At 42.9% G+C, this 25,188-nt stretch overlaps 1 protein-coding gene across 2 annotated transcripts in view; it reads right to left on the bottom strand.

Annotated features, from left to right (window-relative positions):
• LOC132871829 (polymeric immunoglobulin receptor-like) overlaps positions 1–25,188 on the bottom strand; it is a 227,064-nt gene that overhangs the window by 123,576 nt on the left and 78,300 nt on the right. For both annotated transcript variants that reach the window (XM_060906367.1, XM_060906366.1), the window contains exons 5-6: positions 3,490–3,795; positions 1,434–1,482 (exon numbers count right to left, since the gene is read on the bottom strand). In XM_060906367.1, the coding sequence (XP_060762350.1) occupies positions 1,434–1,482; positions 3,490–3,795 (355 nt within the window). The remainder of the gene's footprint in view (positions 1–1,433; positions 1,483–3,489; positions 3,796–25,188) is intronic.

Raw genomic sequence — 25,188 nt, 5'->3', positions numbered from 1 at the left:
GCTTGGAGGAATTTTAGCCCATTGCTCCATACAGAACAGCTTCAGCTCTGGGATGTTGGTAGGTTTCCTCACATGAACTGCTCGCTTCAGGTCCTTCCACAACATTTCAATTGGATTAAGGTCAGGACTTTGACTTGGCCATTCCAAAACATTCACTTTATTCTTCTTTAACCATTCTTTGGTAGAACAACTTGTGTGCTTAGGGTCATTGTCTTGCTGCATGACCCACCTTCTCTTGAGATTCAGTTCATGGACAGATGTCCTGACATTTTCCTTTAGAATTTGCTGGTATAATTCAGAATTCATTGTTCCATCAATGATGGCAAGCCGTCCTGGCCCAGATGCAGCAAAACAAGCCCAGACCATAATACTACCACCACCATGTTTCACAGATGGGATAAGGTTCTTATGCTGGAATGCAGTGTTTTCCCTTCTCCAAACATAACGCTTCTCATTTAAACCAAAAAGTTCTATTTTGGTCTCATCCGTCCACAAAACATTTTCCAATAGCCTTCTGGTTTGTCCACGTGATCTTTAGCAAACTGCAGATGAGCAGCAATGTTCTTTTTGGAGAGCAGTGGCTTTCTCCTTGCAACCCTGCCATGCACACCATTGCTGTTCTGTGTTCTCCTGATGGTGGACTCACGAACATTAACATTAGCCAATGTGAGAGAGGCCTTCAGTTGCTTAGAAGTTACCCTGGGGTCCTTTGTGACCTCGCCAACTATTACAAACCTTGCTCTTGGAGTGATCTTTGTTGATCAACCACTCCTGGGGAGGGTAACAATGGTCTTGAATTTCCTCCATTTGTACACAATCTGTCTGACTGTGGATTGGTGGAGTCCAAACTCTTTCGAGATGGTTTTGTCACCTTTTCCAGCCTGATGAGTATCAACAACACTTTTTCTCAGGTCCTCAGAAATCTCCTTTGTTCGTGCCATAATACACTTCCACAAACATGTGTTGTGAAGATCAGACTTTGATAGATCCCTATTCTTTAAATAAAACAGGGTGCCCACTCACACCTGATTGTTATCCCATTGATTGAAAACACCTGACTCTAATTTCACCTTCAAATTAACTGCTAATCCTAGAGGTTCACATACTTTTGCCACTCACAGATATGTAATATTGGATCATTTTCCTCAATAAATAAATGACCAAGTATAATATTTTTGTCTCATTTGTTTAACTGGGTTCTCTTTATCTACTTTTAGGACTTGTGTGAAAATCTGATGATGTTTTAGGTCATATTTATGCAGAAATATAGAAAATTCTAAAGGGTTCACAAACTTTCAAGCACCACTGTAGATTTGCAGACGTTCTTTGAATAACGGTTAAAAAATACAGCACATGTTGAGATGTAAATGTACAGCTGCATTGTGAAATTTCTTATTTTAAAATGAAAATATGATTAAACTGACAGAACTTACAGTGCAATGCTGTTCTCTTGATTTGTATTTTTGGTCACATTTGGAGAAACTGGAACAACAGAACAGTGTCATTAATTCTTCCATTGTTGTTTTTTTCCGATGTAAATAAATATGCTCATCCAACATGACCAAGTAAAAAAATTGTCACACTGGTTTAATTGGGTTTAATGTAGTGGTTGGCCGATACAGGTTTTTTCAGTGGCTGATTCTGATGTCATTAGCTCATCTGTCCATAAATCCAATGAGCTGTTGCCATGGCGTGGCGTCCGTATTCCACAATTCAGTTAAATCGTATCTTCTACATCAATTTTCCACAGATTTCTGTTCTGATTGTTTGTTTTGTTTGAAAGAACTCATCACTCCGCACAAAACTTGGTCATTGTTTTGTCAGATTTTTTGCTAGCGAGTTAGTAATTAGGCCAAATTAACAAATTTTCCAGGCCTCTCAATAGAATTGTATCTCCTCTCTCATTTCTCATCCGATTTCAGTTTTGATCAGTGTTGTAGTCGAGTCACTAAACCTCGAGTCCAAGTCCAGTCTTGAGTCCCCAGTGTTCAAGTCCAAGTCATTAAAGAAAATTTCAAGTCGAGTCCAAGAACAAGACTCCAACCGCGCCATTTGACGGTGGCTGTTGTTGCCTTTATGTGAAATCGTCTCTGCTACTGTGTTGGACTAATGTTACTGCTCGACTACCCCATTTTAGTTAATAGGCTACAGATAAAAAGCTTGTTCATTGCTCAGCAAGCCCCGCCCATTATCAACAGGGCAAATAACATGAGAGAGGGTTAACACTAGCTAGTTCATCGCTCAGCAAGCAAGCCCCGCCCACTATCAACAGGGCAATGAACATAGCATGTCACTTCCTTCTCTGGGTGGAGTCTTACCAAATGACGATTGAAGTTCGAGGTTGTCCCCGTCGTCTCCTCGATAGTTCTTCTACGTATGGAACACATAGCAGTGCGTTTTTTCCCACTGAACAAGAAGTCTGTATAAGCAAAGCGGACAATCCTAGGGGCATTCTCTCCAGGCATTTTAGTGCCATTAACGTTAGTTTGTGACATTTGAACAGGTGAATGTGCATTCTCTTGCACAAAATCAGTATAAAAATTAATGTAGATATAAATATCTCATCTCATCTCATTATCTCTAGCCGCTTTATCCTTCTACAGGGTCGCAGGCAAGCTGGAGCCTATCCCAGCTGACCACGGGCGAAAGGCGGGGTACACCCTGGACAAGTCGCCAGGTCATCACAGGGCTGACACACAGACACAGACAACCATTCACACTCACGGTCAATTTAGAGTCACCAGTTAACCTAACCTGCATGTCTTTGGACTGTGGGGGAAACCGGAGCACCCGGAGGAAACCCACGCGGACACGGGGAGAACATGCAAACTCCACACAGAAAGGCCCTCGCCGGCCCCGGGGCTCGAACCCAGGACCTTCTTGCTGTGAGGCGACAGCGCTAACCACTACACCACCGTGCCGCCCTAGATATAAATATCTTATGTCAAATTATTATGGCATGTTACAAATATAAAGAAAAAATCTGAATCCTCGTTTCCAATTAACAAGTCCGAATGCAGTTAATGCACGAGTCCGAGTCATCAGTCCAAGTCAAGTCACAAGTCCTTAAAATTCGGGCACGAGTCGGACTCAGTACTACAAGCCTGGTTTTGAGCGATATTTTTTTTGGGTAGATCTTCCCTCGAGAAATAAAACTTGGTTGTTTGTGGATTTTCCTGTTGTAAACAATTTGTCTTAGAGGTTGGTCCTCTCTCATGGCGTCATATTTCAGTTCTGTTTGATGGTTTGGTTGTCATGGTTGTTTTGATGGCAGGCCAGATGAGCTACTATGTCCTTGATGTTCTGGTTATCTTATAAATAGTGTTTAATACAATTAAATTAACTTATCTTAATTAAAAATGTTGAAGCTGGGAATTTTATAGCAGCATGTCGACCACTAGTTTAATATTAATACTCAGTGAGAAAGACAAGAGCGATGTAATAATTTCATATTTCTTTGACATGAAATTCCTTAAATAGTTTGTGTACCTGTTGAATTCTTAACTGCAATGTGAACAGGAACCTGTAGATCTCCTGCTCTGCACCAGTACCAGCCAGCATCACTCTTCTTCAGTCCACTCATCTGCACACTGAAGGATTGTTTCCCATCATCCCTGATCTGCACTGCTGAATTCTGGGATGTGGGAGTCGTCCCCATGTTGTAGCAGCTCCTGTCTTTGAATCTGCACCACTGCTTCTGTTTCTTCCGATACGCAGCGCTGTAGAGACACTGGACTGTGACGCTGCCTCCTTCCTCAGCACTCACTCTGCTCTTCATCACAGACAGATCAGGATCTGAGCACAAATACTGTATATAGTCAGTTATGTATGATTAATCTTTATCATGATGATTAATCTGCTGAATTCATAAATTATTTGCAATTTGTAATTTATACCTGATTTCACTGTGATATAAAGGTATTCTTTAACATCTGGCCCTCCAGATATCTCTACAGCACACCAGTACCATCCAGTGTTTCCTGTCTGGAGATTATTCACAGTCACAGTAAAGAGACTCTCAGCTGGGTGATCAATCACTGTCACTTTCCCCTGTGTTTCATTTGCATACGCCTCAATAGTGCAGAACTCGAATGTTCTACCAGAGCACCAGTATTTCTTATGTTGTATATATTTCCTGTCATAACGACACGGGATGGTGACAGATCCTCCAGTTTTAACACTAAAATGCCTGTAATCCTGACTGGCAACACCTGCATACAGAACAGAAAAACACTATATTACTCTATGCAAATAAAATATTAGATATTTGATAATACAATATAGTTCTGACGGCTACTTAGTTTTTGATGGAGTCAATGCTTTATTCTGCTCATGAATAATAAATAGGATAGAACAGGGTATGAGAAATGTACTTACTGGAAATGATGAGAATAAAAAAGAAAAAGCAGCCCATGTTCGATTTGTTCTGATGTTGTAAAAAGTGAGGTTCTTTTCTGTTTGGCTTCTCTGTGAATGTGTTACTGAGTCTGTAGAAACTCGAGCAGTTCCTCTTCTTGCTCAGTTTTCTATGCAGACGAAAACCACAGCGTGCCTTAATTATTTCAACAGAGAAACAAAGAAGCTGATGAAAGAAAAATGTTTATACAATGGTGCTTGTAAGTTTGTGAACCCTTTAGAATTTTCTATATTTCTGTATAAATATGACCTAAAACATAGTCAGATTTTCACACAAGTCTTAAAAGTAGATAAAGAAACCAGTTAAACAAATGAGACAAAAATATCATACTTGGTCATTTATTTATTGAGGAAAATGATCCAATATTACATATCTGTGAGTGGCAAAAGTATGTGAAACTTCACTTTCGGTATCTGGTGTGACCCCCTTGTGCAGCAATAACTGCAACTAAACGTTTCCGGTAACTGTTGGTCAGTCCTGTACACCGGCTTGGAGGAATTTTAGCCCGTTCCTCCATACAGAACAGCTTCAACTCTGGGATGTTGGTGGGTTTCCTCACATGAACTGCTCGCTTCAGGTCCTTCCACAACATTTCCACTGGATTACGGTCAGGACTTTGACTTGGCCATTCCAAAACATTAACTTTATTCTTCTTTAACCATTCTTTGGTAGAATGACTTGTGTGCTTAGGGTTGTTGTTTTGCTGCATGACCCACCTTCTCTTGAGATCCAGTTCATGGACAGATGTCCTGACATTTTCCTTTAGAATTCACTGGTATAATTCAGAATTCATTGGTCCATCAATGATGGCAAGCCGTCCTGGCCCAGATGCAGCAAAACAGGCCCAAACCATGATACTACCACCACCATGTTTCACAGATGGGATAAGGTTCTTATGCTGGAATGTAATGTTTTCCTTTCTCCACACATAATGTTTCTCATTTAAACCAAAAACTTCTATTTTGGTCTCATCCGTCCACAAAACATTTTTCCTGTAGCCTTCTGGCTTGTCCACGTGATCTTTAGCAATCTGCAGACAAGCAGCAATGTTCTTTTTGGAGAGCAGTGGCTTTCTCCTTGCAGCCCTGCCATCCACACCATTGTTGTTCAGTGTTCTCCTGATGGTGGACTCATGAACATTAACATTAACCAATGTGAGAGAGGCCTTCAGTTGCTTGGAAGTTACCCTGGGGTCTTGAATTTCCTCCATTTGCACACAAACTGTCTGATTGTGGATTGGTGGAGTCCAATCTCTTTAGAGATGGTTTTGTAACCTTTTACAGCCTGATGAGCATCAACTACAGTTTTTCTGAGGTCCTCAGAAATCTCCTTTGTTCGTGCCATGATACACTTCCACAAACGTGTTGTGAAGATCAGACTTTGATAGATCTCTGTTCTTTAAATAAAACAGGGCACCCACTCACACCTGATTTCAATCAATGGGATGACAAACACCTGACTCTAATTTCACCTTCAAATTAAATGCTAATCCTACAGGTTCACATACTTTTGCCACTCACAGATATGTAATATTGGATCATTTTCCTCAATAAATAAATGACCAAGTATAATATTTTTGTCTCCTTTGTTTAACTGGGTTCTCTTTATCTACTTTTAGGACTTGTGTGAAAATCTGATGATGTTTTAGGTCATTTATGCAGAAATATAGACAATTCTAAAGGGTTCACAAACTTTCAAGCACCACTGTAAGTCAAAGTACAGATCCCACTGGTCAAATGCTGCTCCGATACAAGTGAAAGTTGTCCAGACAAATTTTTACTTAAGTTAAAGTACTGAAGTACTTGCTTTTAAAAATACTTCAGTATTAAATGTACATTTTCTGTCAGAGCATTTTTGTATTATTGCCACAACGCTTACAAAACCTAACGCTGTGACCAAAGACAGAAATATGAATTCACAAAATGAACCCATGCTGCGCCATCATGGTGGTTTAACGTTAAGCTAGCTAGTCAGTGAAGCTCCACCTGACATGCTAGCAAACTCTTTTCCAATTCGAAATCATATTGGGTAGCTAATGCTACTAGAAAAGAGAGATTTCTACATTGTTTATTTATGCTAAAACAAATTTCTGAAAGGACTTCAGATAAGTTATCATTATTCATCTTAGTGTAACTCCATTTTTACATGCAAACTAACAGTGCCCACGTTAACTAGCTATGCGTAAATGTTAGCTGTGGACGAGGTGACGGCAACTTGACGGGCAAATCCATAGAAAGTCATTTGACTAACCAGACTGCATAGCTATTGCAACATTATCGCTAGCTCTAAAAGCACAGACAACATTTTTTGCAAGCTTTCTCTTGAAATAAAACGTTTATATTCCTCAATATGCTTCCGCAGGTCGGACGGCGAGTTTTTGTCGGCCGTGATCTGGTTCATTTTCAGCAAACAAAGCAAACATTTAAAACAAAACGAACCTTTAATCCTTTCAGAAAACTGAATCATGGGTTCATGGGCCGTGGGTGTGTGTGTTTGTGCGTTCCCCATTAGAAGCGCCTCCTTCCATTCTGCCATCAACTGATCATGTTAAATAATGCTGCGGAGAAATCATTGATCTTGATTTTATACAGTCTATGGATGTGACATGACCCTAGTGATTACTGACAGGCTAATCCTTTAATCCTTTCTCAGCGAGTGTGGTCAAAACGATGGGTTCCTACCTATAGTACTCATGTAAAATCCAAGAAATATTCGACAAATATTTCCTTCCTTGCGCATGTTGGGGGCCGCCATTGCAAAATTATTTAATTATAAAATTATTTTATTGATAAAATTAACTATTGGACAAAATATCTCAACTATTGGACGAAATGGCATTGGACGAAGTGTCCTGATCCCTTATTAGGGCCCGAGCCCTATGGGCGAAGGCCCTATTGTTCTTGTAAGAGTTCACTATTATTATTCTTCTTCCGTCTTCTTCTTCTTCTTCTTCCGTCTTCTTCTTCTTCCGTCTTCTTCTTCTTCTTTATTTTTCTCCGCTGTTGGGCCATTTTCGGGGCGCTTGCCATGGGCGAAAACGCACGAAATTTGGCACCAGTTCCGAGAATTGCCACCGCTACTCAGAACCAGAAGCCCAAACTTGGCCGGGGCTCCGGGCCTCTATAGCGCCCCCTAAGTCGCTGTGATTTTGGCCTCCCGCATTAAGGTGCCTGGGTGCCATGTAGTTTGTTGTAGTGGCATGCCATTTGGTACGCATATGTATCTCACTTAGCCGGACAAAAATGTAATGCCAATGCATTAGCCACGCCCAACAGGAAGTGAGGTAATTTCACTTTTGTGCGAAATGCATGGCCACGAAGACGGCGCAACTCCTCCTAGACCGTTCATAGGAATGTCACCAAAATTGATACACATCATCTACAGACATGGCTGACAAAAGTTACTAAATACATTTCACGTAGGATCAACCGTTCGGAAGTTATACGTCAATCAATTTTCGCTGCAAAATTTTACATGCTTAAAAATTCATAACAAATCTTCTGATTGCTCAAAACTGCTCATACTTCACACGCAAATCACTCATTGGGCTTCTGACATGTTACCCAATTTCTGTGATATTTTGCCACTGGGGGCGCTATTTTTGGGCAAAAAAATCCAATCTTTCCTCAAATTTGGTCAAACTTCACGGCCACCCTCTTACTACCTCCCATGTCATGTATACCACATTTCGGGAATTTTCGTCCATGGGGGGCGCTGTTTTTGGCCGACGCAATTGCTCCAAAATGGGTTTTTGGTAAATAATTCCATAATGCTTTTCCTTCACACCACTACCTTGTGATAGTACGTTGCTGTTGTACACACTTATTTTTCCAACTCATAATCGCTCATGTACAGCATAGCGCCACCTACTGACATGGGAAAAACCAAAAAATTTATTCTTCAAAAATCTATATCTCATCTTCTATTTACTCAATTGTCATCAAACTTCATACACAAACTCTTCATAGCTCACCTGACATATACGCCAAATTTTGTGCACTTTCGCCCCTGGGGGTGCTGGTTATGGCAAAAATGATATTGCAGCTTCTGATTTGTCAAACTTGGCAAGCAAACTCTTTACAAGACCCTTATTGGGGCGCTTGCCATGGTCGACTATGCACGAAATTTGGCTCCTTTTTCTTAGACTGCCACCGCTACTGAGAACCAGAAGCCCAGATCCAGGCGGGCCTCAGGGCCTCTATAGCGCCCCCCGAGCACCGTACAGTGCGAGACCCTATTGTTACCATGTGTCCAATTCTGTGCTTTGTTGCCATTGTGGGAGTAATGTCTCTTGCCGAAGAAGCTGTGGAAGTTATTTCGCGGGGACGCATGCCCCCGCCCCCCTTGGCCGCTGGCGCGAGGGCCCGTCGAGGCCGCTTGCGGCTTTAATTATTATTATTATTATTATTAATGACTCAGCTGGCTGTTCATGTAAATATATTAATTATTTCCTCGTATGATAAGTGGAATGAATTTATTCATTATTTCAAAACCATTAGTTTGGTTTCATGCTTCAATATACTGTATGTGTATCTGTAGAGATTATATAGTAAAGTGTTACCAGTTAAACAAAATACAGAAAAGCAGTACACATCAAAGTAAACATGTGTTCGTATGCTATCTCCAGGCCTCATCAGCTTCTGAGCCGGACGTCACCTACAGCACAGTCGTTATCTCTCACCATCCATCACTAAGAACTAAATATAAAGAACTACTGATGCACAAAACATGGTCTGAACCATGTGCCAGTCAAGCAGCTGAGCAATAAATCCAAACCAGTACATTTCATTTTAACCCAAATTCAATTACAATGCTTAGATACATGAATTGAAATATATTTTCTTTTTAAGTATGATTTTCAGGTCTCTTCAGATGCCCCAAATGACAAGGTCATCTACAGCTCAATAAAACATTCCATATGAAAGGTGAGTACAACAACGTCAACCATTTATGTGTAGATTTCCTGCACAGGCTCACAATCAAGTAAGCAATAAAACACTTGGGAGCGTTCTGATTTGGGAAAATAATCAACGACAACATGAAGCGTTCGTTTTATCTTTTTATCTGTCTACAGCAGCAAAACAAGTTAGTTCCTGTTAATGTATTTTATAAGAGCTATAAATACAGCAGTCACACTCTCTCCAGCATCTTGTCTACTTCTGTCTTGAAGTTCTCATCTCATCTCATTATCTCTATCTGCTTTATCCTGTTCTACATGGTTGCAGGCAAGCTGGAGCCTATCCCAGCTGACTACGGGCGAAAGGCGGGGTACACCCTGGACAAGTCGCCAGGTCATCACAGGGCTGACACATAGACACAGACAACCATTCACACTCACATTCACACCTATGGCCAATTTAGAGTCACCAGTTAACCTAACCTGCACGTCTTTGGACTGTGGGGGAAACCGGAGCACCCGGAGGAAACCCATGTGGACACGGGGAGAACATGCAAACTCCACACAGAAAGGCCCTCGCCAGCCACGGGGGCTCAAATCCGGACCTTCTTGCTGTGAGGCGATAGCACTAACCACTACACCACCGTGCCGCCCTGTCTTGAAGTTAATAAGACAAAAAGAATCTACGGAGAAAATTACGAAGAAGATGGTGAAAAACAAAGTTACAGCTGTTATATGCAGCTAAGTTATATCTCTTGCTGTTACAAGGAAAAACACTGCATTCCAGCATAAGAACCTTCTCCCATCTGTGAAACATGGTGGTGGTAGCATCATGGTTTGGGCCTGTTTTGCTGCATCTGGGCCAGGACGGCTTACCATCATTGATGGAACAATGAATTCTGAATTATACCAGTGAATTCTAAAGGAAAATGTCAGGACATCCGTCCATGAAGTGAATCTCAAGGGGGGGGTCAATAACCCTAAGCACATGTCATTCTACCAAAGAGTGTTTAAAGAAGAATAAAGTTAATGCTTTGGAATGGCCAAGTCAAAGTCCTGACCTTAATCCAATCGAAATGTTGTATAAGGACCTGAAGTGAGCAGTTCATGTGAGGAAACCCACCAACATCCCAGAGTTGAAAGTGTTCTGTACGGAGGAATGGGCTAAAATTCCTCCTAGCCGGTGTGCAGGACTGATCAACAGTTACCGGAAACGTTTAGTTGCAGTTATTGCTGCACAAGGGGGTCACACCAGATACTGAAAGCAAAGGTTCACATACTTTTGCTACTCACAGATATATAATATTGGATCATTTTCCTCAATAAATAAATGACCAAGTATAATATTTTTGTCTCTTTTGTTTAACTGGGTTCTCTTTATCTACTTTTACAATTTGTGTGAAAATCTGATGATGTTTTTGGTCATTTATGCAGAAATATAGAAAATTCTAAAAGGTTCACAAACTTTCAAGCACCACTGTAGCTGTGATACTATCACAGGAACTAACTTGTCTGGGTGATGTGCTTTTTTAATTACTTTATTGTTCCTTTTAGTGTCATTTAATAAATACAAGATGCTCTTTAAATAAGGGATGGCATGGTGGTGTAGTGCTTAGCACTGTCGCCTCACAGCAAGAAGGTCCTGGGTTCAAGCCCAGCAGCTGCCGGAGGCCTTTCTGTGTGGAGTTTGCATGTTGTCCGTGTGGGTTTTCTCTGGTTTCCCCTGCAGTCCAAAGACATGCAGGTTAGGCTAATTGGTGGCTCTTAATTGACTGCGTGTGAGTGGTTGTTTGTCTCTGTGTGTCAGCCCTGTGATGATCTGGTGACTTGTCCAGGGTGTACCCCACCTCTTGCCCATAGTCAGCTGGGATAGGCTCCAGCTTGCCTACGACCCTGCACAAGATAAGTGGCTACAGATAATGGATGGATGCTCTTTAAATAATAATTCATTTTTCCCAAATTGCTGTGTACTTAAACATTTCAGGATGTGTTGTGTTCCTATAACCATCATCTTTTGGATGCTTTTTGTTGATTATGTCCCTTTCACAGCACACCCTGTTGTGTTTGGGTTGTTTTTTTTTTTTCTGAACTGTTCATCCTGCTCAGTCATTGTTCACAAGTGTTGCTCGTTTTTCTCCTTAGTCCTGTGTATGTATAGATACTGTATACTTCTTTTACTTGTGTAGCATCTAATGTCTTGAATTTTGGTTACACTACAATTCTAGATCATGTCCCAAATTCTCTAGTTTTCTTTTCTCACAAGAGGACACTAATGGGTAGCAGCACCTAATTATGTGGACATCTTTACATTTATAGGAGATTTGTTTGTTGGTGGAAAATGAAAGTCAATGATTCATTCAGGATGTTTGTCCATTTAAAGGTGTCTTTGAAAAGCCTGGAAGAAAATAACGCTGAGCAGAAGAAGAATCAGCAGTACCAGTCCTACCAGAAGCCAGATTTACATCATTTCATACCTTACAATGTTGAAACATGGTTTCGGGAAAGCCATGGCCTAACAGTTAAAGAAGTAGCTTTAGGACTGAAAGGTTGCTGGTTTAGTTCCCTGGAGTAGCAGGAATGGCTGAAGTGCCCTTGAGCAAGGCATGTAACCCCAGGTGGCCCTGGGTATGTTGTACATTGCTCTGGATTACAGTGTCTGTTTAATTCCCTTAATTTATATACAATAGAGCTTTTCTAGATTTATTAATTCATGTAACGCTAAGGGGCAGCACGGTGGTGTAGTGGTTAGCGCTGTTGCCTCACAGCAAGAAGGTCCAGGTTCGAGCCCCGTGGCCGGCAAGGGCCTTTCTGTGTGGAGTTTGCATGTTCTCCCCGTGTCTGCGTGGGTTTCCTCCGGGTGCTCCGGTTTCCCCCACAGTCCAAAGACATGCAGGTTAGGTTAACTGGTGACTCTAAATTGACCGTAGGTGTGAATGTGAGTGTGAATGGTTGTCTGTGTCTATGTGTCACTCCTGTGATGACCTGGCGACTTGTCCAGGGTGTACCCCGCCTCTCACCCGTAGTCAGCTGGGATAGGCTCCAGCTTGCTTGCGACCCTGTAGAACAGGATAAAGCGGCTAGAGATAATGAGATGAGATGTAACGCTAAGCGAAGGTTTGCACCACATCGTCAGAGCCAGAAATAAGTTCATTGCCATTTTACATCATGTCTGGAGAACTCATTTGACGTCCTCTTATATGGGCTCAAAAAAACTACTGCATGTTGCTGATAGATAGATGTACAGTACAATCAATAATATTACTGGAAGTCCTCTGTATAAGTTTAGTTTTTAATCACACACACCATTCAAAAGACATGCATAAAAAACTGAACATATTCTAAAATGATTTAAAATACCATAAAATGCAAGCGTATACTAATGTCTCATTCCTATCAGCAATGTATAATATTATTTCTGTCCTCACAAGGGTTCTTTACTGCAGGAATCTGAAGAATGTGTTGCAATTGAGGAAATTATCATTAGAAGAGTAAAACAGCCAGAAATGTCAACAACAGCATTAAAAATACTTAACAACAACAAAACAACTTATTTATCCATAATGTCTTCTTATTACCTCACCCGGGACGGAGTCCACCGGGGGCAAGGTATTGTTTTTGGTGGGGTTTCAGGGGCGTAGCTGGGGGGGTCCTGGGGTGCCCGTGACCCCCCCCGTCAGACCATATGTTTTTTTCAATAGCCACATAAGAATATCAGAAAAGCACCCACTGTAATTTTTTAACATTTCTTTTTAAACTAGATTGTCACCTCAGCCACATGAGGGTTTCTATAACCTTGTATGGACTTCCTGTGGTGTGGGCGTGAAAATCCAGTTCTGTGCAAGCGCAACACGATCGCACTAGAAAGCATGGTCAAGCTGCATCGGTTGACTAGGGTAAGATGTCAAGCCGCTATCCATGCACTGCCGGATAAAGCTGATTTGGCCTAATCATTATCCGACAGCTCGCAACATGAGATGCAAGAATGATGCAAAGACTGCATTATTTTCTCAAATGTATTCAATGTATTTTTTCATTTACAAACCTGGGGGTATGTGCTCAGGCTGCCAGTGTGTGACACCCCCTTGAAAAATCCTAGCTACGCCCCTGGGTTGGTTTGTTTCTTAGTTAACGATATTCCGGAAAAACAGCTGGACCAGTCTTCATGAAACTTTCAGAATAGATGGGCATTGGTCTCAAATAGAACCTCCAACATTTTGAGGGTCATCTGGTCAAGGTCACCAAAAAGGTCAAAATAATTTTTTCATGATATATTCCTTCATATTCATCATATTTACTTTAAACCAATTCCAAAATGTTCCTCTCACAATTCTGCTTCCACTGATATGTTACATGGCAGGGTATCTCTCATAGTTTTCTTAGCGGTTGGGGGTCAAATGTCAGGGGGGGTCAAGGTCACTGCTAAAATTTGCATATTTTCCATTATAACTCAAACGGTTAGAAATAAACATCTCTCTATCATTAACATATAGGTAGTCATATATGGGCTTTCATTTGGCACCATGACCTTTGACCTTGTTTGTTTGTGTCTGTCTGTTAACAATCTCGTGTCTAGACGGTTGCACCAATTAACTTCAAATTTTCAGGTTAGGTGGGCAATCGTCTGTCGATTACCTGATTAAATTTTGGGGGTAATCAGGTCAAGGTGAAGGTCAAGGTCACCGCAAAGGTCAATCTTTCAGTAAAAAAAACTATTTTCCATTATAACTCACACGATTGCCGATAGACAAATGTTTACTATTATGAGCATATAGGAACTCCCATATGGCCTTTTAATTTGGCACCATGATCTTTGCCCTTGAGTGACATTGAAAGGTCAAACTCAAGATCACGGATTTTCAGAGGGCTGTAACTTGAAAACGGTTGATGATAGACAGATATTTACTGTTATCAACTTATAGGAAGTGCCATATGGCCTTTCATTTGGCACCATGACCTTTGACCTTGAATGACTCTGAAATGTCAAACTCAAGGTCATGGGTTTTCATCGGACTATAACCTGACAGCTGAGGATTAAGAAATATTACCATTATCAACATATAGGTATAAAATAAGTGCTGCCGGGTGAGGTTTGTTTTGCCTGGCAACACCTTGTTAATCTTGTGGATCATCTGTGAGAAGTTATTTCATGTTGGTTCATCAGAACAGATAATTCAACACTGTTGTGGTATAATCTGTATTTATGCAACATTTAACATCCATTTAAAGAGTTTCATTTGAAAAAAAGCAAATATAAAAAAAAATGATGTGTCCACAGAATACTCATTTCTGCTGATTATTAATGAACTGGTAAATCTAATGCAAGAGTTAAAATAAAAACTGTTGATGCATACAACACCGCCTTTATCAAAAAGAAGTATATTTCAAGTTCATTTCATTCAGTATACTGAAGTAAAATTGTGGCAGCTGGGGCGTGGTCAAACGTTGGTCTGTGACCAGAGGGCGGAGTCAGGGAAGGTAAGTGGCAGAATCACTGCACCTGATGTTTGTGTTTGTGTGTCTTCCCCAGTGACCACGCCCTATATGAGGAGAGAGAGAGAGAAGAGGAAGGAAGCTCTCTCCCCAACCAGACGACTGGTGTGTGTGTGTGCATGACAAGAGAGTTGACAACGTCTGGAAAGACTAAAATAAAGAGTTTGTGGAACTTAATTCTGGCCTGACGTCTTTCTGTGCTCCACCCACACAAACTGCTATAGTGGTGCCGAAACCTGGGATCGAGCACAGGAAAGAACAGCCCCATGGAGTCCTCCCCCTTCGCAGACCTGGTCCACACCCTCGCCACGGCCCAGCAGAGCCAGCACCAGGCACTAGTCACCCTCCGAAAGGAGCAGGAGCACCGGTTCGAGGCCCTGGTGCTGGCACAGCAAGAAGACCGACAGGCGTTCCGGCACCTCCTTGCGTCGGCGGGGTCCACCACCTCCACCACCGCGGGCCCTTCTACCCTCACGCTCACTAAGATGGGCCCGCATGACAACCCCGAGACCTTCCTCACGCTCTTTGAGCAGGCAGCAGAGGCCTCAGGCTGGCCGGTGGAACAGCGCATGGCGCGCCTCCTCCCCCTGCTAATGGGCGAGGCGCAGCTGGCCGCACTACAGCTCCCCGACAACCGCCGGTTGGTCTACGCGGACCTTTGCTGGGCCGTCCTCCAGCGGGTGAGGCGCACCCCTGAACAACAGCATCAGCGCTTCCATGCTTCTGCGCTCTGCGTCTGGAGGAAGTCAGCTGGCCGTTCGCGTTTAGCCAGCAGCTCCGGGATGCCTGCTGGTGGTGGTTGAGGGCCAACAACCGCGATGGCGAGGGGATCATCAATCAGGTGGTACTGGAGCAGTTCATCGCCCGCCTACCAGAGGGAACCATGGGGTGGGTCCAGTGCCACCACCCGGCGTCACTGGATCAGGCCATCGAGTTGGCAGAGGACCATTTGGCGGCTGTTCCGATGGCAGGAGAGTGGACATCCTCTTCTTCCCTCTTCTCTCTCTCCCCCCGTCCCCTCCTGTGTCTTGTCCTCGCCCCGTTCCCCCACCGCGGAGGCGGGGGCCGGCCCCACCCCAGCCGGCCTGTCGCACCCGCGGTGCCCTCCTGTTTTTCCCTTCTGTGTCTGTCTCTTCCCCCCCCAGGTGAGTGAGCCCCAGAGCGCCGGTGCAGAGAGGAAGCCCGGGCTGGTTTGCTGGCGCTGCGGGGAGCCGGGCCACCTCCAACAGCAGTGCTCGGCAATGGAAGTGGGCGCGATGGTTCAGATCCCTGACACGCCAGGAGCCGCCCTCGATCGGACCGGAGCGCATTGCATACCGGTGATTATCCAAGGGGATACATATCAGGCTTTGGTGGACTCTGGCTGTAATCAGACCTCAAGTCACCAAAGCCTGGTGCAAGACAAGGCATTGGGGGGAGCACAGGGGGTGAAGGTGTTGTGTGTGCACGGGGACGTTCACAGCTACCCTTTAGTGTCGGTCCACATTCTCTTTCGAGGGGAAAAATTTAGAGTAAAGGCAGCGGTTAATCCTCGCCTCGTCCACTCGATAATTTTGGGGACTGATTGGCCGGGATTCGGGGAGTTAATGAGCCATCTAGTGAAGAGTGAGTCCTGCCGTAGTTCAGCAGGGGGAGGTCCCGGTGTCGCTTTGGCGGGAGCAGCTGTCACAGAGCGGTCTACGTCATCTCCGTGTCAGAGTGAGGAGCAGCAGGCTCTTCCTCCCTCCCTCGGGGAATCCCTGGCAGATTTTCCATTAGATTAATCGCGAGACAAGTCTCTGCAGCATGTGTTTGACCAAGTGAGAGTAATCGATGGTCAAATGCTCCAGCCAAACACCACCCCATCCTTCCCCTATTTTTCTATTATGAAGGATAGGTTATACCGAGTGACGCAGGACACTCAGACTAAAGAGCAAGTTATGCAGCTTTTGATTCCAAAGAGCCGCCGGGAATTGGTATTCCAGGCAGCTCACTTTAATCCCATGGCTGGACACAGGGGTTCAATTGGGATTGGTTATGTGGGGGGGCTCTGCCTCGTACCCGCCCCTGCCCCCGCCGCCCTGCCCCAATATACTTTTTGGAAAATAACCCTCTAATTTGATAACCATATCATATTGCACAGAGATATACACCTTATCTGTGTGTTGTAGGCCTATGTGTGTCTTGTAGTGCCCCCCTACACATTATGGCAGTTTGAATGTAGATTGGTTGGCCAATGTAACAGATTGTACAGGTTGTTGTACATTGGTTTGAAGGAAATGATTAGTGGGGGGTCTGGGGGTCCTCCCCCAGAAGTTTTTTATTATCATACATGTTATTTGCTGAATTCTGGTGCATTTTAATAAGTTGTTAGCTGACTTTACAGAGGTAGGTTGAGCAATATCATGTTAAATCTTGTCACGCTAACCAGGCTACCAGTACAGTACTTTAAATTAACATTTTAACAGATATGTTGTTTGCTGCCCACCTTTTGAAGAAATCTGTAAGCTTCCTCCTCTTTGCTTTCCTCATTTTTAACCTTTAGCTGCTGACCTCTAAAAATCCAAGACAACAAAACAATTTATTAACCTTCTTGTATAAAAGTGAAATTGACTGTATCGACAGTTAATTAAGGCTAGAGCACAAGACGAGTGTTTTGTTTATGTTTGCCAAAGGTAGCTAACTTGAGGCAACGTTAGGCTCAACTTTTGGTCAATCTCAGTAGCTAACTTTAACTGACATCTCCCCCTTCCCCCTGGCTAATTTCTGTCGATAACTGGGGACTATGGAAATTGAACTCGCCAAATGCACAGACAGTTCGTTCAAGCACCTCTGATGGATTAGGATCGTATGCAGGTAAAAGGGGAGACGGTGTACAGAGAAAATTATAAACAAGTCACAACGCTGAAACACAAGCCCAAAAACCCGCAAACCACGACTTCTGATTTTTTTTTAAAGCGAGCTCACAAAAAAAGAAACCCCAAAGTCGCTTATAAAAAACGGAATTGGCAACCCACGCAGTGTTCCAGAAACCAGAATCTCTGATCGCAAGTTCTGTTCTAAATAGCTTTGACAGGTCGTCTTGTTATCAGGAAAACTATGATCTATCTCATAAAAGTCATGGGTTTATTGATTAATAAAACGATATTTAATTATTCAGAACTGAAAATCGTGAAAAGGGTTTGTTGCTTTTGATGTGTGCGTGATCATATGCCATCCGCTCCGAGCTTATGTGCCGGGGCTCAGCCCCGGACAGCCCCGGCCCAATTTAACCCCTGGCTGGACACTTAGGGCAGGATAAGACACTAGCCCGAGTAATGGCCCGGTTCTATTGGCCAGGGATTCGCGGCGATGTCTGTAGGTGGTGTACGGCGTGCCGCGAATGGCAGTTAATAAATCCAGCGGCCATTCCAAAAGTGCCTTTGCGCCCTCTCCCATTAATTGAGACCCCGTTCGAAAGAATTGGGATGGATCTTGTCGGGCCATTAGATCAGTCAACACGAGGGTGCCACTTTATTTTAGTTCTGGTGGACTATGCGACGCGATACCCGGAAGCAGTGCCTCTTCGCAATATCTCAGCACGTAGTATTGCGGAAGCGCTCTTCCGCATCATCTCCCGAGTTGGAATCCCGAAAGAGATTCTGACTGACCAAGGCACCTCATTTATGTCACGTACACTGAACGAACTGTATGGGTTATTAGGTATTAAACCGATCCGCACCAGCGTTTATCACCCACAAATGGATGGTTTAGTTGAACGGTTCAATCGCACTCTCAAGAATATAATTTAAAAATTCATAAGTGAGGACGCATGTAATTGGGATAAATGGCTCGAACCCTTGTTGTTTGCAGTGCAAGATGTCCCCCAAGCCTCCATGGGGTTCTCCCCATTCGAATTGTCATATGGGCCTAAGCCGCGCAGCATTCTAGATGTGCTGCAAGAAAATTGGGAGGAGGGACCTTCACCCAGTAAAAATCAAATTCAATACGTTATCAACCTGCGCGCAAAACTCCACACACTCACACACCTAACCCAGGAGAATTTGCGGCAGGCCCAAGAACGGCAAACCCGCTTGTTCGACAGGGGTAAGCGCCTTAGGGAGTTCGCACTGGGAGATAAAATTCTCGTACTGTTGCCCACATCAAGCTCCAAATTAATTGCCAAGTGGCAAGGACCCTTTGAGGTCACACGGCAAGTCGGGGACGTCGACTATGAGGTGAGGCGAACGGAATGGGGTGGGGCGCTACAGGTTTACCACCTCAATCTGCTCAAACTCTGGAATGAGGAGGTCCCCATGGCATTGGTGTCGGTGGTTCCGGAGAAGGCGGAGCTGGGGCCGGAGGTTCAAAAGGGAACATTGGCATTGCGTACCTCTCTGTTCCCCTTTGGAGACCACCTCTGCCCGACCCAACTCACGGAGGTTGCCCAGTTGCAGACCAAGTTTTCGGACGTATTCTCGCCCCTGTCCAGCCGCACCGACCTCATAGAGTACCACATTGAGACGCCCCCGGGGGTGGTAGTGCGCAGGTTACCTGAACACAAGAAAAAAGTGGTTCGGGAAGAACTCGAGGCCATGCTCAACATGGGCATCATTGAGGAGTCTCACAGTGACTGGAGCAGCCCGGTGGTCTTGGTACCCAAGACCGATGGGTCGGTCCGGTATGTGTAGACTATAGAAAAGTCAACGCGGTGTCTAAATTCGACGTGTACCCAATGCCTTGTATTGATGAGTTGCTCAATCGACTAGGCACGGCTCGTTTTTACTCGACACTGGATTTGACAAAGGGTTATTGGCAGATCCCCTTGACTCCATTATCCCGAGAAAAAACGGCCTTTTCCACACCGTTCGGCTTACATCAGTTTGTCACACTTCCTTTTGGGCTGTTTGGGGTGCCCGCTACGTTCCAGCAACTGATGGATAGGGTCCTCCACCCCCACGCCACCTATGCAGCTGCATACAGTACCTAGACAACATCATTATTTATAGTAATGACTGGCCGCGGCACCTACAACACCTGAGGGCTGTCCTTAGGTCGCCCCTCCAGTGGCTCCACCGCATAAAGGATGCTAATGCGCGGATCACCCGTTGGTATCTGGCACTCCAGCCCTTTAATTTCAAGGTGGTCCACAGGCCGGGGTCGCAGATGGTCGTGGCGGACTTCGTCTCCCGTCGGGGGGGGGAGTCAGCTGCAGGCCGGATGGCTGCCTGGCCTGAGTCAGGCGGTGGGGGTATGTGGCAGCGGGGGCGTGGTCAAGCGTCGGTCTGTGACCGGAGGGTGGAGTCAGGGAAGGTAAGTGGCAGAATCACTGCACCTGATGTTGGTTAATCTGTGTTTGTGTGTCTTCCCCAGTGATCACGCCCTATATGGGGAGAGAGAGAGCAGAGGAAGGAAGGCTGTCTCCCCAACCAGATGACTGGTGTGTTTGTGTGCGCGTGCATGACTAGAGAGTCGACAACGTCTGAAAAGACTAAAAGAAAGAGTTTGTGGAACTTAATTCTGGCCTGCAGTCTTTCTGTGCTCCACCCACACGAACTGCTACAAAAATATATTTCCTTAAGTATACTTTTGTGTGCCAAGTATACAGATATCAATGTACTTACAGTATAGTTGTAAGTAAACTAATCTAATACTGCTTGGGACTAAATTGGCCCACTTTTTTAGTTTTTAAAAAGTATACTTTAAGTCTAAGAGAAGTAAACTCTGAGTATACAACTAGTATTTTTTTTTATTTTGTACTGCAAGTATACCACAAGTAAACTTATACTAATAGTTTACTAGTTCTATACTTGTAGTCCACTCATTAGTTTACAAAGGTGTACTTCATGAGTTTACTTGTTTTATACTTCTAGCCCACTTTTTACTTTACTAAAGTATACTTTGTAGTACAGTGGTACTTGAAAGTTTGTGAACCCTTTAGATTTTTCTATATTTCTCACAAAAATGACCTTAAACATCAGATTTTCACACAAGTTCTAAAAGTAGATAAAGAGAACCCAGTTAAACAAATGAGACAAAAATATTATACTTGGTCATTTATTATGGAAAATTATCCAATGTTACATATCTGTGAGTTGCAAAAGTATGTGAACCTCTAGGATTAGCAGTTAATCTCATCTCATTATCTGATGACAATCAGGTGTGAGTGGGCACCCTGTTTTATTTAAAGAACAGGGATCTATCAAAGTCTAATCTTCACAACATATGTTTGTGGAAGTGTATCATGGCACGAACAAAGGAGATTTCTGAGGACCTCAGAAAAAGCGTTGTTGATGCTTATCAGGCTGGAAAAGGTTACAAAACCATCTCTAAAGAGATTGGACTCCACCAATCCACAGTCAGACAGATTGTGTACAAATGGAGGAAATTTAAGACCGTTGTTAACCTCCCCAGGAGTGGTCGACCAACAAAGATCACCCCAAGAGCAAGACGTGTAATAATCAGTGAGGTCACAAAGTACCCCAGAGTAACTTCTAAGCAACTGAAGGCCTCTCTCACATTGGCTAATGTTAATGTTCATGAGTCCACCATCAGGAGAACACTGAACAACAATGGTGTGCATGGCAGGGTTGCAAGGAGAAGCCACTGCTCTCGAAAACGAACATTGCTGCTCATCTGCAGTTTGCTAAAGATCACGTGGACAAGCCAGAAGGCTATTGGAAAAATGTTTTGTGGACAGATGAGATCAAAATAGAATTTTTCTTTAAATGAGAAGCGTTATGTTTGGAGAAAGGAAAACACTGCATTCCAGCATAAGAACCTTATCCTGTCTGTGAAACATGCTGGTGGTAATATCATGGATTGGGCCTGTCTTGTTGCATCTGGGCCAGGACGGCTTGCCATCATTGATGGAACAACAAATTCTGAATTATACCAGTGAATTCTAAAGGAAAATGTCAGGACATCTGTCCATGAACTGAATCTCAAAAGAAGGTGGGTCATGCAGCAGACAACGACCCTAAGCACACAAGTCATTCTACCAAAGAATGGTTAAAGAAGAATAAAGTTCATGTTTTGGAATGGCCAATTCAAAGTCCTGACCTTAATCCAATCGAAATGTTGTGGAAGGACCTGAAGTGAGCAGTTCATGTGAGGAAACCCACCAACATCCCAGAGTTGAAGCTGTTCTGTATGGAGGAATGGGCTAAAATTCCTCCAAGCTGGTGTGCAGGACTGATCAACAGCTACCAGAAACGTTTAGTTGCAGTTATTGCTGCACAAGGGGGTCACACCAGATACTGAAAGCAAAGGTTCACATACTTTTACCACTCACAGATATGTAATATTGGATCATTTTCCTCAATAAATAAATGACCAAGTATAATATTTTTGTCTCGTTTATTTAACTGGGTTCTTTTGATCTACTTTTAGGACTTGTGTGAAAATCTGATGTTTGAGGTCATATTTATGCAGAAATATAGAAAATTCTAAAGGGTTCACAAACTTTCAAGCACCACTGTATGTTCCCAAGCCATTGCAGGCCTAAAGTTACAATAAGGTACTTTATGTTCTGAGAGTGAAACTGGTCTTTTCTGAATGACCTGAGAGTCATGTGACTATGATGTAAATCTGTGGTATGAGTGTGGAGCATGTTGTCTTTGTCTTGATGGGGTTTGTTTGGGATGAATGTGAACACGAGACCCAGTGATGATCCTTGAGGCACCAGCCACAGTTTCCTTCCAGCCAAACAGCAAGTTAGTCTCTAAAGACAATAAATACAGTTGCTGTGTGAAAGCTTTGCACTTTTACCCGACATAAGAATATATATTTATCACACACCTCTTACTAGACAACCACGGTGCTGTAGATGGTCTGATTTTCAACATCATTTGGAGACACCTAGAACAGGACACGAATAAAGATGAATCGGAGTCTCAATATCAAACCAGTCCCCGGCAGATTAGTGAGTAAACTGGTTATAATGGGTTTATATACTTAGATTCTTAGCTTGGATTGTACAGGAATAGACTTCAGTTAAAGGAATTTACTCACAGTTTTCTTCTTGGGAGGAATATTTATAATGCTGTAGATCGTGTCCTGCTCATTATATTTTGATACTGAAGACTGTGGATGTAAGAAATTGCTTTGTTAAAGCATCAATAATATTTAATAAATGTTTATGAATAATAATTAATATAAGAATATGATATAACTATTAATGCAGCTGATTAATGCAATGCTACACCGAAATGTAACTCTAATCTTATCTGGCGTAACCAAAAGGAGATATTTTGGCTCTTTATGAAATAATAACTGATTTTTAAAAAAGTGCCAAATGTCCCGACGACCCCCTGCCCAATTATATTAATCAAACATCCATCCATTATCTGTAGCCGCTTATCCTGTACAGGGTCGCGGGCAAGCTGGAGCCTATCCCAGCTGACTATGGGTGAGAGGCGGGGTACACCCTGGACAAGTCGCCAGGTCATCGCAGTGCTGGCACAGAGACACAGACAACCATTCACACTCACATTCACACCTACGGTCAATTTAGAGCCACCAATTAGCCTAACCTGCATGTCTTTGGACTGTGGGGGAAACCGGAGCACCCATGTTCGCCTGGGTTTTCTCCGGGTGCTCTGGTTTCCCCCACAGTCCAAAGACCTGTAGGTTAGGTTAACTGGTGGCTCTAAGTTGACCGTAGGTGTGAATGTGAGTGTGAATGGTTGTTTGCCTATGTGTCAGCCCTGCGATGACCTGGTGACTTGTCCAGGGTGTACCCCACCTCTCACCCATAGTCAGCTGGGATAGGCTCCAGCTTGCCTGTGACCATCTAGGACAGGATAGGCGGCTACAGATAATGGATGGATGGATGGATGGATGGATGGATGGAAATATTGCAATGACATTTATGTCACTATATGTAAACCTCTGACCACAACTGTATACAGTGTTTTGACTCCTGGCTGATTTATCTGACTACACTTTGGATTTGTCCTCTGGTTTCAGAAACACTGTATTGTTTGGACGTTGAGTTTTGGATTGTGGAATTTCTTGTTCATAAACCTCCAGTGAATGGATTCTCCCAACACCTCTGTCATGTCTGTTTAAGATAATATGGTTAACTGGCATGATCCTGCTGCTGCACAAAAATGCAAAACGAATGACACACCATGGACACTTACTGCATTTCTTTCTTTGTATGCTGCTGCTGCTGCTGATGATGATGATGATGATGACCAGTATCACCAGTAGCAAAAGAACAGACACCAGGTACTAATGGATCACAGGTCCTCTATACAGTAGACACACATTTGTTAGCACAGACTGGCTGAATCAGTTTCAGTGTAGATTATTCATTCATTCATTTAATCATTTATTCATTCATCCAACTGGCATGTTTTTGAGAGGAAGGAGAACATGAACAGACAGTAACCAGACCTCAGGCTCAAACCTGGGACCCTGAAGCTGTGAGTAATGTACATTTCTTTCCATCATTACTTTCAAACGTGACTTGTCGTCTAATTAATACAAATAAAGAAAAAAACTTTTGAATTAGAAGGTGTGTCCAAACTTTTGACTGGTATTGTACTTAGTCATGGTGACTGCTTTGCCATATATACTTTTTTAAACTTAATTTGGTCATTTTCCAATTTCCATCCTCTTACTAGCACTTGACTAGCTCTTACATTAAGTAAGTCAAACAATCCCTAGTTTATATAATTTGTATTATATATATCCCTAGTTTGAGAAACCCCACATACAGGATGCACAGAGAGGCCTGGATAGGGCACTAAAGCTTTTCTTGTGCACAGTGTCGTAAACCACGTGCGGTTTAATTTAACGTGGCTACAGGATCATAATCAATGTTTAAGATCTCGCGACTTTATTCATGTTTAATTTGCTATTTCAAGCTCACAATTTAATATACAGTTTAATTTAATTCAATCACAAGAAAGAGATATACGTAGTAAGAACATCCGCTCATTTCATGCATCACTGAGTTTAAGGTCTTATGACATGAGAAAGTAGATCACGCAAGATAATGTTTCAAGTTCCCCTTATCACACAAGATAATGTTTCAAGTTCCCCTTATCAAAAAGAAGTATACTTCAAGTTAATTTTATTAAGTATACTTAAGTAAAGTTAAAGTATATTTCCTTAAGTATACTTTTGTGTTCCAAGTATACTGATATCAATGTACTTACAGTATAGTTGTAAGTAAACTAATCTAATACTGCTTGGGGCTAAATCGGCCCACTTTTAGTTTAGAAAAAGTAGACTTTAAGTCTAAGAGAAGTAAACTCTAAGTATACAACTTTTTTTTTTGTACTGCAAGTATACCACAAGTAAATGTATATACTAATAGTTTACTAGTTCTATACTTGTAGTCCACTCTTTAGTTTACAAAAGCGTACTTCATAATATACTGGAAATATACTATGAGTTTACTTGTTTTATACTT

Source organism: Neoarius graeffei, chromosome 23 (genome assembly GCF_027579695.1).
Source record: "Neoarius graeffei isolate fNeoGra1 chromosome 23, fNeoGra1.pri, whole genome shotgun sequence".
NCBI lineage: Eukaryota > Metazoa > Chordata > Actinopteri > Siluriformes > Ariidae > Neoarius > Neoarius graeffei.
Note: the sequence above shows the minus strand (reverse complement) of the source record. Positions and strands in the feature narration are given on the sequence as shown.